General features: G+C 37.7%; 1 protein-coding gene across 7 annotated transcripts in view; it reads left to right on the top strand.

Annotated features, from left to right (window-relative positions):
* Nucleotides 1-17,528, top strand: part of AK8 (adenylate kinase 8) — a 76,768-nt gene that overhangs the window by 33,231 nt on the left and 26,009 nt on the right. For all 7 annotated transcript variants that reach the window (XR_005813787.1, XM_040531606.1, XM_040531605.1 and 4 more), the window contains 2 exons: nucleotides 1,819-1,908; nucleotides 15,356-15,497. Coding sequence is in view for 6 of the 7 variants with exons in the window: in XM_040531606.1 (XP_040387540.1) it covers nucleotides 1,819-1,908; nucleotides 15,356-15,497 (232 nt within the window). In the remaining variant the exon portion in view is untranslated. The remainder of the gene's footprint in view (nucleotides 1-1,818; nucleotides 1,909-15,355; nucleotides 15,498-17,528) is intronic.

Raw genomic sequence — 17,528 nt, 5'->3', positions numbered from 1 at the left:
TGGAAAGAGCTATGAAACTGTCTGCCTATCGGCTGGCAGGTTTAGTCTAGGTTTAGTGTTTTGGTATTTTAAATCACTATTACTATTTTAAAGTTTTTTTAAAACAAAAAAAAACCATAAATATGACTAAACTGCCATCCAGTGAACTTGAAAAAGGTAAATTTACATGATTTTAAAATCTATACGAAAATATTGAGAAGTACAAATAAAATTGATGAAATGTGTATCAGTTATTTTATTATCACTATCAGGTATTTTATTATTGTTGTATCTTATCATTACATATTAAAAATTGAATAATAGATTTATTTGAAGCTGTATTTTTAATAATTATGCAGTTGGCTTAATTAAAATGTGTCTCAGTGCATTGAAAAATTACTGTTCTTTTGTTTCCGAATACTGTTTTCTGAACTTTATTTCTAAAACTGCAAGTTTGATTCAGTGTTTTCAACTAGGTCAAAATTTGCATTTTTTAAATAGCTGCTATATAAGAGAGTTGCAGTTCTTTTTACTAAATACCATTACTACTGCTTCACCCATCTGTTGAATTTTATTGTAAGCACCCTGTAAACCAAATATAAAAATTACTTATTTAAAACAAAGTCGGAAGACCATGAGTTTTCAGAAAAATACTTAGCACATACTTAATTCCCAATTAGGCCACTGGGACTAAAGCACAGGCTTAAAAATTTAATCCTATGTTTAAATATTCTCATAAATTGGGTTGAATTTAAGCATATATGTATTTGTTGTCTTAAACTGTAGCCTGTGCACTGAATTTCTCTTACTTTTTTACACCTTATGCTGTGAATATCAATTTGCTTCTCCAGGACAACTGGTAACTGTTAAAATTTGTGTTCATCTCTTGTCACTTAAAAATAAATTTAATCAACTTTGTCCAAAAACGTCCTTGTATTCTTACTCCTGTTTGCCATAACAGTGTCCTTAGTGGTGATAAAACAGATAAAAAGGCTTGCTTTTTTGCCATTAAGTCAGCGGTGCTGTTGACGTTGGTGCTATTGATTTCAGAAAGGGCAGAATTGACTTAGGATTGTTAGTTGACAGGTCAGGTAATAATATATGGTGACTATTATCTAATATTTACTAAAAATTAGTTGGAATTAGGACATGCTGTGATGTCATGCAATTTCAGCATGCCTTAGTTTCCTCTCTGTAAAATAAGGTAACATGAACTCACAGGGGGCAGCAAGCCTCAATAACTTTGGTCAAAAAGTGTTATACAATCCCAAAGGAGCAGTATTTCGCGTTCTCCAGTCCTGACTAGAACTTTAAATCTGCATCTCCTGGTGTTCTGTGTATTTGATGTCAATGATAATATTGCATTAGCACAGTTTTTTAAATATAATTCTTGCATGATCATTAAATGATCCAGTGAGTCACTTCCTTGAACTGCGTATTATCCTGCACCTCCAGCAGTGCAGTTCAGATGCTGTTCAGCAGGTGTAACTTTATTCAGTAATTATAACTTTATAAAAAGTGAAAAAACACTAGCAATCCCTTGAGTTACTATTTCAGTAACATATTTCATTAGTATCTTCCTTTCTATCTCTGTTTTTAATATGATCTTTGCCAAATGTATTCTTTTTTATTCAGTATTCTCCCCTGCTCAGTCTTTGCTTTTTGCTCTGCTTGGCCAAAAAAAAAACAACAAAACAATCCTAACAACAACCCCAAAAAACCTACAACTTTTATTTTATTCAGTGACCTTATTCCAGTATGCAGCTTCTGTATTTTTTTTCTTTGTTGCTTCCTTTTTAAAATTTAACCTCGTGTCTTTTTGTTCTTCCTTCTTCTTAGTTTGCTGTGGGCTACTGCTAAAGGAAGCTGTTGCAGACAAGACAAAACTTGGAGAACTTGTTAAGCCTTATATTGACAATGGATACCCAGGTAGGGCACGTTGTCGTCTCATTAAACTGTGGTTACAAATTTGTGGGAAAAGATAAATTGAGAGTGAATTTTTCTTGGTCAGATTGTAATATGAATTGCTTCAGAGTAATCTGGAAGTTGTTTAATTCCTTCAATTAGATGTGACTTATTTGCACTGTGTAACAGAATTTAGATTTTTAATCTCTTCAGTATCTTCAAATAGTTCACCGTTCCAGTGAAATTCAGTGGGTTTTGTACACATTCCAAAATTTCAATTCCATGGTTTTTATCTCTAAATCAAAACCAGAATTCTGATATAGACGTATAATTTTAAAATGTTTAAAACTGCTTTTTAAAGCACAGTATCATGTTTCATTTTTATTTCAATTCCAAGAGCTATATATTAAAGACTACCTGCTTTTATATAGAGATTTTGACTTGTAGAATGCTACTGTAGATTCATCCAGTTTCACACAAGCATTTTTAACTCAAAAATAAAGTTTTTGTGTAATTCTTTTCTATCAGCCTTTTTGGTTGTAGGAAGGGAGTACCACAAAGAAGTATATATCTATATATCTATATATCTAAGTATAAGTATATCTAAGTATACCTAAGTATATCTAAGTATATATCTATATATCTAAGTATATTTTGGTTTTGGATGGCTCTGCAAGTGATTTCAGATAAATCATAAATACTGTATGCACCTTAGGACAGCAACTTAAACTTGTTTGTTACTTGTTTTGCACAAAGATAGTTTTCTGTGGTGGATATTAAAATCAAAAAAAAATCTATAGTTCGAAAGGGTAAGTCAAATTTCAGTAGGGTTCAAGCATATTTATTTTGCCAAATTACAGTGGCCCGGAAGAGGAACTTTTATTCCTGTTTCTAGCAACAGGCCACATGGTTACTAATGAGAAAAATAGAGGGAGATGATCTTGCTGAAAATTGAGAAATCTCAGTTAAGCTTCAGTATTAGTAGAATTTTGAGCAAATGCCCTGGACAAAGAGAAATCTTCATTGTCTTTTTATTTTTGGCAAGAAAAGCCATTTGGTGAGGTGAAAGGCTCAAAAGTCCCATTTTTTTTGCATGATAGCTTAATTCTGCAACTGAATTACATAGATCTGAAACATGAGCCTATAAAATTAACTGAGGTTCCCTCGATACCATACCAAGAGATTCAGTACTTTTCTAAGCATTTCAAAAAGACCTTTGGCAGCCTGCAGCTTTGGGTATTCTATCCCTCCGTCAAACCACAAGGTAATAAATTTTATCTCTAAACTTCATCTCTAGAGAATGATTGTAATTATTCTTAATACGGTAACTCAGCTAGTTCAATGCATTAATATTTTGTGGCAGCCACCATATTGCGGGACTAGGAACTGAAGTGGGGACTGTGGGAATGGAAAGCATGAATCTCTGCAGCCTAAAATAGAGGACCTGGGTCCTCTGTAACATAGGCAGAGTCATCAGTGGGTAATCGGCTGTGAGAACTGTCAGTTTCTTTTGCTCATGGCTGCCCTTTCTAGGTGAGAATTTCTGATTTAGAAATCTACTAACCAGCTCAGCTAACCAGAATGTCCATTTAGCTCAAAGGCAAGCAATCTTAGCCTTTGTTAATTGCGATGTATCCTAGGCCTTGGATATGGAAGTATGGAAATAAATATGGAAATATCTTCTGAATGCGTGTAGTCCAATTGATCTGAATGTGGCTACTTTTGTATGCATTCAAACTTGCATATAGAGCATCTTAAGCTCTGGACCCGTGCCTTTTTGATGGTATCCATTAACTTCAGAATCTTATGTGTACTGTGTAATTTCACTTTATTCTCATCCCTATGGAGTAGAGGACTGCCACTGTAAATATCTCCCTCTCTAGATTTCAGTTATGGTCGAAATGGGAGTTTGGATGATCTGCATATTCAAAGATAAGTCTTTTAAGAGCTTTCTTTGCTAAAATGCTCTGTATGTATTTTATGAAGTTCATCTTAACCATTGAAGTTCCTTGAAGGAGATATCAAAAGCATTCCCAGTAGAGTAAAATAATTGCACAGATTGTAATGTTTAGCCAGTCCTAAAAATATGCACATCCTTAGTCCAAGGGAGCTGCTTTTGTTTCAGGAAAATGAAATTGAAGTTGTAATTCCTTTCTTCCTCCAAATTAGAAGTTATTTCAGATTTAGATGAATTTTTTAATGTAACATGCAAGGATAAATCTGTATAGTGCTTTTGCATGTTAATGGGAGTCATAACTATATTTCTGTGCATTGTGCTAAAAAAAGTCTCTCATCATTTTTGTTCTATGCACATATATTTTATTTGGTGAGACATACCACAAAATTAATGGATAAATAAAAATAAATATTCTGTAACAATGCCAGAAATAATAAGTTCTGTCATTTTGCTAATCCTCTTCTCCCAGGAATAACAAAGAATGAATTTACTATAGTAAACACTAACAATTCACTAATATCCTCACAAGAGCCTTGAAGAAAATGAAAGAACATAGTGTACTGAGAAGGAAAGATGGGCAAAGAAACCTTACTGTAGAGTCACAGCCAGATTAATACAGAGGAAAGATTCTCGTGGTATTATTGACTACATTCAGTTTTAAGAAAATCACATTTTAGTAATTAGTTTAGCCAATAACAGTAGTTCAGGACAAATACAGACTTTTGCAGTGTTATAACTGTGAAAGCAATTAGAACTTCAAAATTTTCATTGCTTTTCTAGTTATGTCCCAAGTAACCTTAGTACTTCCTTTGGGCAAGGAATCATGGAAGCGGTAGCATTGCAGAATACCCTTGAAACAAAGATAGACCACAAGAAATGTGGCGCTTAAATCATTGCTAGTCAAAAACAAACTAGTGCCATGAAATCTAGAGGCATGCCTCATATATTCTTAAAACGCTTGCTCTGGGGACTGATCTCAGCGTGGTTTCCTGTCCTGTGGACACAACTGATTGCGTACAATTAGTCATTCAAGATATGCCAACAGGGTATGTCATGGTGTCATAAAAAGGCTCAAAAACTAGCTTATTCAGATCTAACTAATTGCTGAGTTATTGAGGCTGTGCACAGTCTATTCTGTTCTAGTTCTGGTTGACTAACTCGGATCTTTTCTTGTTTTCGGGATTCACAAACATTCTTTGTATTGTTTTCTTCCTGTACTGCTGCTTCATGTATAGTACATGTATTTCAAGAACAGCCCAGACAATTCTATTATTCACCCCAGAAGGCAACTCAGTGCATTCCCATTTTCTGTATTTTCTAGTGTTTGTTTTCTCATGAAGACCTTAGCTCTTGCTTTACAAAATTTCCCATTTTTAGTATGGTGATTTATTTTGCTTAATGAAGGTAGCACAGACGTTTTTGAGCCCATTAAATTTTTAATTCTGAGAACATCCTAGCCTACAGTTGGTGCTCACTAGATATTTTAAAATGTGTTCTCAGTTCAGCAACCCGACTGCTTTCTGTCTATCATAAACACAGATTTCTTCCTTAGACAACTGATCTGAAATGCACTGACTTTCCTTTAATATATTGTGGTTTTCACTGAATACTGGGCAATAATTGCTAAATACACTCTGGGCAGAAAATTACCAGCCCTGGAATCTGACGTCAGTTTTCTGGTCCCTAACTCCTGCTAGTTTAAATCTCGGTCAATAACGCTGAATTTAGCACATACCGTTTGCTTGGGCAGCCCAGGAAGACTAACATTTGGAGTAAGAGGCGACCTCAGTGACCTTTCCCAGGCAGTGACCCTTCCGCAGGCAGCAAGACAACTCACATAAATTAATTCACTCAGTCTGATTCCTACTGAAACGTGGTGAAAAGACTGTTCTGCAGACTGGTCCTCTCCTCCTAGTAATTCAGGACAAATACGGACAAATACTGCATGTGTGGATAGCCCAGACACAGGCCCCACTGGCTTAATGAGGACCTTTATGCAGGATTTGTGTATCTAGATTGCTGTAATTCTGAGGAAGGCTAGCCTGCATTCTGGACCGGTCTCATCTAGAACATGGGCACGTATTAATTTAATGTTCCATCTGCAGTGTCTACATTCACCTTGTTAAAGATGTCTGCCAGAATTTGATATCTGAAAAGAACAAAAAAACTGCAGAAAGCATACCTTTTTTGTTTGTTTGCTTGTTTGTTTTTAAAACGTCCCTGGTGCTTACCCCTTGAGATGCTTGCATTTTATTAATGAAAATAGAAGCAAAAGCATTTTGGTGTTGGTCAGTTGAAAAGAAATTTGCATACCATTCTATCTGTTCAATTTTACGTGTCTTTGTGGTGAAATAGCATGGAGTGATCACTGCTAATTAATATATGTTTGCAAGGCTGCAATAAATGAAGCCAAGAAAAAATGAAATGACAGGAAAACAGCATGAAGTACAGAAAAAAAAAAAAAAAAAAAAAAACAATCCCCGAACAGTAAGATTCTGCTTTTCAGCTGGGAAAACTGCTATTAGTTTGGGTAATGGGTTTTTTTCCCACCAAAATGAACATTCAGGTAGTAAAGAGAGCTGATTCATGGAAGACAGATAATGTTGCACTGTTTGCAGCCTGTTAGAGCTGAACACACACAATCTGTGTTGTTTTTCCCCTTCCTTTTTCCATTTTTTAAGTAGTAATATCTGAAGCTGTCCCCAATGGCAGTCTTCATGTGGAGGGTAAAATCTGGAATTCCATAATTTCTACTATTTTCTAATAAAACCTATTACTGTACAAATGTAGATTTTCCCACTTATTTTAAATTGGAATGGTTTTAAAGGGGTGCTTTTTGGTGTAGCCTCTGAAAGTTGGGGTCCCCTGGTGATTGTGATCACAGTCTCACTGAAAGCACTTGCGGGTGTTTTTTTTGACATCAAATTAATATTCTCATCACTAAGTGTGAAGTAAAGATTTGACAATAGAGCAGCTTCCTCTTTGTTTAAAAACTTGCAAAGAGTCTCAGAGTTGAAAGGCTGAGTAAATCTTTATATCTGAGGAGGTAAGCTTAGTGTTATTTCTTGTTTTTAACAGCGCTGTACTGGCGAGCTGCAAGCTGTCTGAACATTGGAGAGAGACCCTTTGGGAGCTCCATTGGTTTTCAGCAAGTCTTTGCATGCAGTGTGTTTGTACTAGCTGAAGACAGCGCATGGCTCTCTAAATAATTTACAAGTTGATTAATAGACTCACATGGGTATAATTAGAAGAGGGAGAGACAGCAGCTACAGTAACGGGTACAGTGCTTGGGGGAACTAGAGACTTTATTTTTTTTAAAGAAACTTTCTAGGGTGCTGGGCGTTTGAAGATAAGTTGGGAAGAGCTCAGTGCCTCTTCTCTTTTGAAGTGGAAATAGGACAGTTTGAATCCGTCGAGTTTAATTTTTCACAAGCTTTAGGGGCCCTGCAGTGCAACTCCCTTTTTATTATTGAAAAAAACTCTCCATTTTTCTTTCATTTTTCACACACATGCACACACACACGTACGTATGCACACAGAGTCCAAACAGTAGCTAATAAACAAATTGATTTTCTACTTTATTTAAGTTAGTTTTATAATGATAGCAAATGTTCATCTATACATGCACCTCAATCACAAATATACTATGTAAAGTTGCAGACATATTTATGAATATACCATACTTTAATTTATGCATTTTTAAGAAACCTTCACCTCTGTTTGACAATGCTTTTGAAGTAGCTCCGTTTTTCAAGTCAAACTTTTGACTTTTCCTCTGGGACTGCTACAAAGGTTTTTTTTATGGAAAATAGGTAGCAGTCTTTTTTCCTGCTAGGAGAAAATTGGTGGTCAAGAGAACAAAATAAAATTTAAATATATATATTTTTTCTGTTTTAGGTGTCCACATTTTAATAAAAGATGCAAGGTCATAGAATAGAAAGTTTTACATGAAGGCATGTAGACAGTAAGTTGTCATCTTCTTTCCTGAATTTTACTTCTTTTTTCTAATGTGTTGAATCACTACAATATGATAAATTAGAGCCCCCCATTTCCTTTATTTGAAATTCTGGAATATATTTTCTTTACTCTGCACAATATGCAAACAATCAAAATTGCCACTGCTGGTTACCAGATATTCAGGGCTGCAGTGACACTGGGGAGACTCGGTCTACAAAGGTACCTTTAAAGACCATCCCATTTAAGATTAAAAAACAAGCACACACACAAAACAACTTGAATCCAGATCAGAAGATACAGTGTGTGCGATTTTAAGAGGCTAGTGAGGTGGGTTTTGTTTTTGAGCAATTTTGAGGATCACTCAGTCAGTGGATGATATGTATGGTCCTGCCTAGGTAAATTTTGCCAGTCTCCTGGTTTTGCAGCGTTGTTCACCATTGTTATTTTCACTGGAGTATCAACAGGCCAGTATTAGGCATCTTAATTCACATGGGCAGCGATGCTGGAGTCTGGGTTTGCAAGAGGGAGAAAAACAGTCTGTAGGTTACAAAGTACCATGCCCGTGGTCCCCATTTTTTGCCATGGGGGAGCATGGTGCACCACCAAAGTGCCAAAAAGCCCTCGTGGGTTTGAGTGAAGCTGCAGCCCTTTTGTTTATTTTGATCTGTATTGCAGACAGTCATTTGGAAAAAACTTGGAAATGCTTTATTTCCCTCCCTGCTATTCTTCTTGCAGCACTAGCTCCTGAGCAAAAGGCTTTGATTCTGTTTGTTTGGGGTTTTTTTGTTGTTGTTTTTGTTTGGAGCTTGGGATGAGGAAATCACATGAGTTTTTGTGAGATAACTGGAAGGGAAAGCACATTGGCAGCATCCCTTTCTATGGTCTTCAGAGTTTAACATCAAATTCTGGCTTTGGCTCTAATTCACTGGGAGCCATCCATACAGAATCAGGCTCCTGTATGAAATGCTTTTTTATGACAAGCAATACATTTAACGGCTCTTGTATATCACTTTATATTTTTGAAACATTGCATACATTCATTGTTCTCTATGTAACTGTAAAGTGAGCCAGGGTGACACTAGGTTTACTGTGCCCTGCTAATTTGTTTGGGTTAGAGGGCTGAATGTCCCTTTAATGTGGATGGTAGGCACTGGGGGGAGCAGCAAGGGGAGATGCAGGACTGTGACAGATCTGGAGTGCCTGCTGGTACCAGGCATCACTGATAAAGGACAACAAACCCCGTAACGTCCTCTCTTCTCATCACATGGTGAGTCAGTATCTGGTATAGAAAGCCAAGATGTTTTTTCACCAAGGTTGTCAGACTGAATTTCTTCTTTTTCTGAATATTATCAATGTAAAAAGGGTTTTTATAGGCCAAATTCTGTCCTGTCACAAGCCCCGTACTCTTTAGTTACACTGAACTAGTTTAAAAATAAGGAAGAAATAGGGATCTTTGATGATGGAAATGATACATTACCTGGGTTAGAACTGTGCTTGCTGTCTGGTGTTTAGCTGTATTCTCTCTGCAGAAGCAGAAGGACTAAAAGCTAGTAGTGAAAATATATGCTTTGCTGCTACTTTTAGAAACTTTCAGGTTAGAAACATACCTGTGAGGTAATTCAGAGTAGCTTTTGTTTTGCAGGTGGGTAAACTGAGGCAGAAGACCTAATTCAGGTCAAACCTTGCTGCAATCAATGAGCGAGCGTGGATGGGAACCCAGGTGTGTGGATCCTGACCTTAGTGTCAGCCCACTAGATCATCCTGTGCCTCCCGGATAGCCGGGGTCATTAGGCAAATAGAGGTGCTGAAAACCTTGCAAGGACTATTTTTAGAGGGGAAAATGCTTTTATTATTATTATTTATTTATATATATATATATATATATATATATATATAGTATGCTGGATACCGAGTTTGGACTGAATTTCTATTGCTACACTGAAGATGCCACTAACAGGTAAAACAGTGCAGGGGGCTGGATTCTTACCTCGTCACTAAATGGGATCAGACGTAGATTCCTGAATCTCTGCTTTGATAACTGTGAGAAAGAATGATGCGCTCCTTTCACTTCAACATCCATTTCCGAAGGTCTTAATTTATCGTGGATCGTTTGATTGATGCTTTGGGATCATACATACCTGCTTTAGAAATGTTGTTGGCACTTCTTAATACAGCTAATTTTTATTTTAAATGACAACAAACTTGGGGGGGGGGGGGGGGGGGAAGAGGCTTTAGTATATTAGAAGAGACAGAAATATCTAAAATGTGGACGTGAGACATTTTATCATCGTTATCATCGTTATTTTACTGTATTAAAATAATTATTCCAGTTCTTAGGGGAAATCAGCAGTGCTGTACGTACAAAATGAGCACGCGGCGACTATTTCCGTGCACGTTTTCCATCTGATGAGATTATTAAATACGCGTTACAGTGCTATGCACATGCCACGCCGGTTCTTATTTGTTCCATCGCCTCTTTATGTGCCGGCACCGAGAGGAGAAGAGAGGCGGCGGCGTGGAGCTCCGCGCCCGCGGGGGGGCTCCTGCGGTTTCCGCGAATAACCCAGACCGGGCCGCTTGGAAGCTGCTGCCGGGGCCCGGCCGGGCCGTGTCGGTGCCACCGTGTCCGGCAGGTGGCGGCACACAACCAGCGAGAGGCCGGGCCCAGCCGGCCGGGCTCAGGCGATTCCCCCCCCCGGGCCAGGCCCCCGTCGCCGGGCCGGGCCCAGGCGCTTCTGCCCCGGTCAGGCCCAGGCGCTACCCAGGGGCGAAGGCCGGCCTCTCGCCGCCAACACCCCTCGCTCTGGAGGGGCGTTGGGGTTGTCGTTATTTGCAGGAGTCGGAATTTGCTCCGAAATAAAAAATAATAATGATAAAAAGCCCGTTTTCAGGCGTCTGGTGCACTGGCAGGATTCAATTAAAATATTGGTCAGGCTTACACGATGGTGAATCGCTGCGAAATCATTTTCAAACGCGTTAGAAATAAATTGAGGCAATCTGAGGACCATAACGTAGGCAAGAAAACAGAATACTTCTCTGAAAGACCCAAATAAAGTGAGCCAATGTGAATAAAGCAGAGTTCATAGAGCAATAAAATAACCAAATCGCATGCTTTGCTAATTTTAGGATTGACAGGACAACCCAGGAAAGTAGCCTTTGGCAGTAGGTTATACTCAGGGCAAGATGTTAACTGTCAAGTACTGGGATAAAGCCTCAGGCATCTGAATTAGCAGTGAAAGTCTTCAGACCTAGCTTAAAAAAAATCTGCAAGAGAAGTACAAAGGGTGAACGGACAATATTGTCTAAAAGACCTTAAACTTTTTATAGCGCAAAGCTGACAATTTATGCCTGCAAATGCATTTATGCTGTACTTAGAAAGAAGGGTTTATAACATTGGAGAAGTGAGTCAATACCCATCAAAAGTCCGTTTTAAAGGGAAGTGTATGGAGGAGGAATCAATTTAAATATGATAATTGTATAGCTTGGAGCACTGACAGCATTGAAGCTATTGGAGAACAGTGCCCTGTAATCTCTCAAGTACTGTTTTTGCCTTTCAGACTGTGCCTTTAATGTTCTGTTACTTTTGTCTTGAGCAGATGGTATGATTTTGTCAACTGATTGCCTGATAGGGTTTTCTATTAGTCGTGCAGATCTATGGGTTGGGCAAGAGCTAATAGGCCACACTCCCATGAGTTCATGAGGAAGTACTTTTCATGAGAAGTACCTTTTACTTGTGAAAAGCTTTGAAGCTCTGGGAAGTAAATTTATTTTTAAATGGTCTGCTGGAAGGTGCTGACTGACAGTCATGGAAACAGAAAATCTCTAGGTGTCTACGCAGCAGTTCCAGCACGAGCAGCAGTACTTTAAGCTTCTGTTCCCTGTGTCCTGCCTGATCTTACCCTTGAATTGATTAGATCACTATGTAAGTCCACAGCTGCTAATTCAGCTGTGTAGTCTAGCCTATTAACGTGGCCAAGATAGGCTGGAAAATAAAGGAAATATGTCGTGTGGTACTGACATTAGGCAAGAACGTATGCATGAATGAATTGCCTTTCTATATGAAGTTGGTTGTGGCCCAGTTCTGCCCTGTATACTGTTTCTGAGGCTCACCATGAACTTGGTCCACAGCTACATACAGTGCTCTCAGCGTTGGGTATCGTTGTAGCTCAGCTGCTCTGCAGAATTACTTCTGAGGGTGGATTTTACTCCTGTATCTGGATTTTGCTTCTTAATAGAGATGTGCTGCCACATTTCCTAGTCTGGATATCTCTTTGTAGCAAATTGTAATTTTTACGAGAAACTTATCTTTGGACTGCTCTAATGATAAAGTAAAACCTCTCTAGAGCTTCATTCCCCCAACTTTCAGAGTTGGAAACTCACAGAAGCTTATGTTGAAAAGGAATTGATTATTCAAAGCTCTTGTGCTTCATAATCTACTTAAAACATGTAGATTGACTGCCTCATCAGAAAAGCTGTAAATTTTACTTTGCTATATAGTCCTCTGGGTCATGTGCTAAAGGCCAGAAGACCTATGGCTAGTTACTTACAGATTGTGTGTCACTCCAATTATAGGTTATTAATTTCCCTTGCATTCCAGAGACAGTTCCACATGAGTGAAAAGGAATACCATACTGCAGAGTTCTTCATTACCTACTCTGTCTATACCACAGCAAAATACAAATAATACTGATTTCTTTCTTTCCTTTTCCCTCTTATTTTTTTTTCTGGTCTGTGGAAGATGTTTTACAGTTTTAATGCAGCTGTTTTAAGCGTGACTGTTCCTGTTCAAGGGCAGCTGATGTACTTTGTAATGCCATTGAACAGCCAACAAGCTATGTTCCCCTATTGTGTTGAAGTGATAGGTATGTTCGCTAATCAAGAGGAGAGCAGAGCTTGCTGTCTGACTTGTTTATGTTTTATTTCTCACTATCAAGCTTTAGAGGGAGGCACAGAAAATATGTAAGCATCTATATTATTCAGTGATGTATATACATACATGAGCGTACAAACAATCTGAAGTGTACTGCTGATACCTTCTAGTCAGTCATCACTGAAATTAGCAAGATATCAGGGTTACCACGTATCCCCAGTACTACTCAAAAGAACCAACAACCTGATGTGGTGTTAGCTAAATTGTTAATTAATTGTTACATCATCTTGCTAGATTTTTTTCCTCTTCTGGTTGCTTCAGTTTTTTTCAGAAACAGTCACCAAACTGGAAGATTTTGTTCCTCTGGCATCACAGAAGACTAATGGGAAGTGATCAGATGAAGAGATGCTGCCTATTTTCCATAATAATTACTTTTTAATTTCTTGTAGACTGGTATTTCTCCTTGCTGTATGCAGATTGGAAGCAATTTAACTCCTGGAACTGGAGAATCTCCAAAGATGGAGAGCGTGGTGTATCCACTTATTTTTCTGTGCCATTCCTGGGGCTTAAGTGCTTGCCCTGGTTCCCTGTTTATCTGACAGGGAACGTCAGCTCTGGCAGAATCCTGCTTTAGTGCAATTTTACGCGTGGGTTTGTAGGTCTCATTCATCTCCATTGGAGAGGTGGCTATAAGCATTTTGAAAATGTTTTAAAAATCACATAATATGGCATCTTTGTAAATCCGTACTAATGATTCCAATAGGAATCTTGATAAAACAACACACATCAAGATAGGAAGTTTAGTGCTACAGCCAGAAATTCATGAGTACCAGGAAAATTCCGCCAGTCTTTGTAAGGAATACATTTTGGGGAAAGAGCAAGTGAGATTTTTTATTTTTTTTCCTACTGGCATGTCTTGGTTTAGTATTAGTTCTTGTAACCTGGAGGCTGGGGAGAAGAACTGACCTGTAAAGAGCTTGGTAATTCTCCTCTTATCCCCAGTATGCCTGCCTGCAGCTCAGGTCTCATATAACCAGATAGGAAACATCTGTCTAATAATGTTTCTGCCTGCTGCTAATTTTATGAATCCTATTTTTAATGGAATGCCTAGTTTTGCATTGCCATTTTAATCTCTGTCAAGTGACTGGTAATGATTTTATTCAATTCCCTTCTTTCTTTTAGCAGATGGAGAACAGTACTTTCCTTAACTTGGGTTTGATTATTATTTTTTAATAACGTGAAGCGGGTACCCTCAATTAATACACTAATCTGTTTTCTAATTAATTCCCTGTGGTTTTCCTCTGTTTTTGCTGGTACATTGAGTTCTGAGTGCAATTCTGTAAACTCAGTAATTTGATTACTTGAAGGTGAGGAAATGAATTTCACTATAGAGGCATAAGTCTTGAGGAAATGTTAAATTTCAGGAAGCAAATGGATTCTATTATTGTGGTTTAAAACCTGCTTGTATCCAGGGTATAAATGTGCACTGACAATAATATGCTCTACTAAAATACAGGCGCATTCCTGTCAGCTAGTCCTAAAGCGAATTGCATTGTTAGGAATCTGACGCATACACTCTCCTACAAGAACTTGTTGTATTTTTGTATGCAGATGCAATGGCAGGGTGAGTATCAAAACATCAACATCCCGTGATGTGGATTTATGTAGCATTTTTTACTGCTTGTTTCCAGGAGAGGCAACAGTGTATTAGACATACTGTACAAATAAAGAGAAGGGGCTCTCGTTGCTTCTTGCAAATTGTTTTGGCTGCTTCTTTGGGAAGTAGCTTGAGGTGATTTTGCTGACCTTTCTTCAGTTATTTGACAGGAAACCCAACCCATTGCAAGATCTTTGGAAAATATATAGTCACTCTTGTTGAACCAGATTGTTTAATTCTCCTATTAAAAAAAATAATATTAAGAGAGAGATGTAAGTTTAAGTATCTTGGTAAAAATATTTTTACTTCATGAAGACTATAGTGGAAAATATGCAGGATACTTCCTCACTACTGTGTCTGATTAAATACAATTTTAAAGCTGCATAGTAATTGTAAGCCTGATCAGAATCTTGCTGGTGTTACTCTCCTGTCCTAAAGATAAATAATAAGAGGAAAGAGAACTTTTATCTCTAAAATTATGGAGTCATCAGTGTAGTAATTACAGTAGTTGAAATACATTTTAGAAATTTGTTTTCAGTTATAAAAGCTTCAAGCCTTTGGGCAAAATAGAGAAATATCGCTTCTAGCCTGCTATGGCAGAACCATTATGATCTCCTAAGTTAAATACAGAGTGCTACAGACATTTTTTTTCCCTGTTTTAGGATTTCTTTTACACAACTCAGGTCGTTATTTTTGCATTTTTATAAGATTATGTCACACGCTTCATTGTGACATCAGCTGAGGATGGCTGAGAGAAAAAGTACATTGCAAAACTATGGGAGCATCTGTTTTTAGCAAATACTTTACTGTAGTCCTACAGTTCCTTATGATTTTGGGGTTTCAATGATAACACGGTAAATAGGCACAGTCAGCAGTAACTCCTCTTTCCAAAATCTGTCACGTGTAAACATGTTTGTATTTTTTTGTCTTTTAGTTCATGTAGCAGTCTAACCAGAAAAAGGTAGTGTGTAACCTCCTTAATTTCAGTCTCAGCATACAAAATAAACATAATCTTTTTAATCCTTTGCAGTCCCAGACAACATTGTTATGAAGATCCTGGCAGATCGCCTAAATGCACTAGACTGCATGACCAACGGTTGGGTGCTTCGTGGCTTCCCAAGAGACATAGAGCAGGGAGAAGAGCTGCAAAAAGCGCACATTATTCCAAACAGGTAAGATACGTATTTAGCACGTTACATATATGACAAGTCTGTGGAAAGACACAGATCTTTGCTGACATTATATAGGCCACTGCATCTTATTTGTTTATTCCTTACATGTCTAGAAAAGGGCTCTCATCCCTGGAGAGTGGGAAATAGAGCACTGGCCTTACAAATCCACCAGGTGACCAAATTGTAAAAGAGAGAAGTTTGTTCTTCAGGTTGTTTGTCTGAGTTACCTCTAAAGGCAAGCCATAAGAAACGGATTAAAGTTTGGATTATATCAGAAGGTGTATTTTATTTGCAGCAGGAAGGGGATCTACTTCTTACTTTAGCATTGGCATAATATCATGGAAATATATTAGCACTGCGAGGAGCTCATTATGAGACTTTTTGGTTTTGTGAAATAATTAAAAACAACATGAGAATTATATTTTATTTGAGCTATAATGAAGTGTTCGGAAATGTAATATAAGAGAAATGAGCATCAAAAGAGAGCTGTTATGACATCCAGGCAAATAAAATGGGGTTACTCTTCACAGCTAGTCCAAAGGTGGTGAGCATTTGAAATGTTGGCCTGCTCGTCAAAATTGAGAGGCTTTTCCATTCCCCTCCAGGAGTTCTTGGTTTAGTCCATACCACTGGCAGACATAACATCCACTCCAAAGCTGTGCATTGAAATTTATGGTCTTTATGCTTCCAAAATGCTTGTCCTTAGAAGTGTTTAAGTTGGCAAAGGTACTCTTCCTGTGTCTTCTCTGTGGCTGCCTTCAACTTGCCCCCCACTCCCTCAGGCTGCCTGTAGAGGGTACAGTTTACAGTGGAAAGATGTGAAAGGGTAAGGTTGAGTTGTAAAGAGAAAAGAGGAGAGTGAAAAGGGAAGGAGCTAGCAGTTACGATATCAAGGCTTGAAAATTAAATTATGTGAAAACAGCAGTAGCCTTATTTATTGAAATTAATTTAAAGTACATCCTAAATAAGAGTCTACCTCATGAAAAAAGGGAGAAGAAATTTTGACAGTTATGCTAGGTTCAGTTAAATAACATTTCCCATGGATTATTCTTCATATGCACTTAAGAGGGAGGTGCTGAGTCCCTAAACAAGTATCTGAGTACATGAGATCACTGTGAATACTCATGTGTGCTCCTTTGTAGGATCGAGACCTCATCAAGTGAGGAAGAACAACTTGTTATAAGATCCTCCATGTAGAAATTTTGCACTCATCCGTTTGCTCAGCTTCCATTTTCTTTAAAGAGCTATGCACATTCATATCTGAGTTAAGAATTTGGTCCCCTCTATTTTACATAGGGGTTGAAGTAGGGGACAAAAACAGACATCATGCTACCTGATTGATTTTGGAGCTGTTATTTTCCATGCAGCTGAAGTAGTAGGTGTATAAGGGAGAGAGGGTGATTATAAACAAAAGGACATATTGCAGCATAGGATAGCAGGGCAGTAATTCAGTTGCAGTTGTGATGCTAGTTATAAAACACTATCTGCAGAGGTAGTGTTTCTGACATCAGGAGAAAACCCTGATAGAATTATAGCCTTGAAATCAATCTGGGAATAGGATGCAGAAATCTATAAATCAGACATAGAACAATCTACAAAGTCTCATTTTTAGGAGGACTCTGTTGATGAAATTAGATTAAAATAAATTTACATATATATCAAGTTTATTATTAAAATCTAGTCACATCAGTAAACAAAATTATTTGTGAAAGAGTATGTTACTCTGTGTTTTGAACTCAAAGTAGACCTCTTTGGCTGATCAGAACACAGAGTTATTGTCTGGTTGTCAAGTCATAAATCTATTCCTTAGAGCTAATAAATGGTTAGTGTTCAAATACTATGTTTTATCTGACTCCCACCTCATAAAGCTAGTACACATAATACTAAATTATACAGCATTGAGCAGGATCAGTCTCCTGACTCCTCCATCTTATGAAAAGAAAAACAAACCTAGTAATTGATGATAGAAAAGAAGGAAAATAAAGTTATTTGAAAACAAACAAAATGGGCTATAAAGTTTGTTAAAATGTA

This window comes from Cygnus olor, chromosome 19, assembly GCF_009769625.2.
Source record: "Cygnus olor isolate bCygOlo1 chromosome 19, bCygOlo1.pri.v2, whole genome shotgun sequence".
Classification (NCBI taxonomy): domain Eukaryota; kingdom Metazoa; phylum Chordata; class Aves; order Anseriformes; family Anatidae; genus Cygnus; species Cygnus olor.
This window is presented reverse-complemented; position numbering and strand designations above follow the sequence as displayed.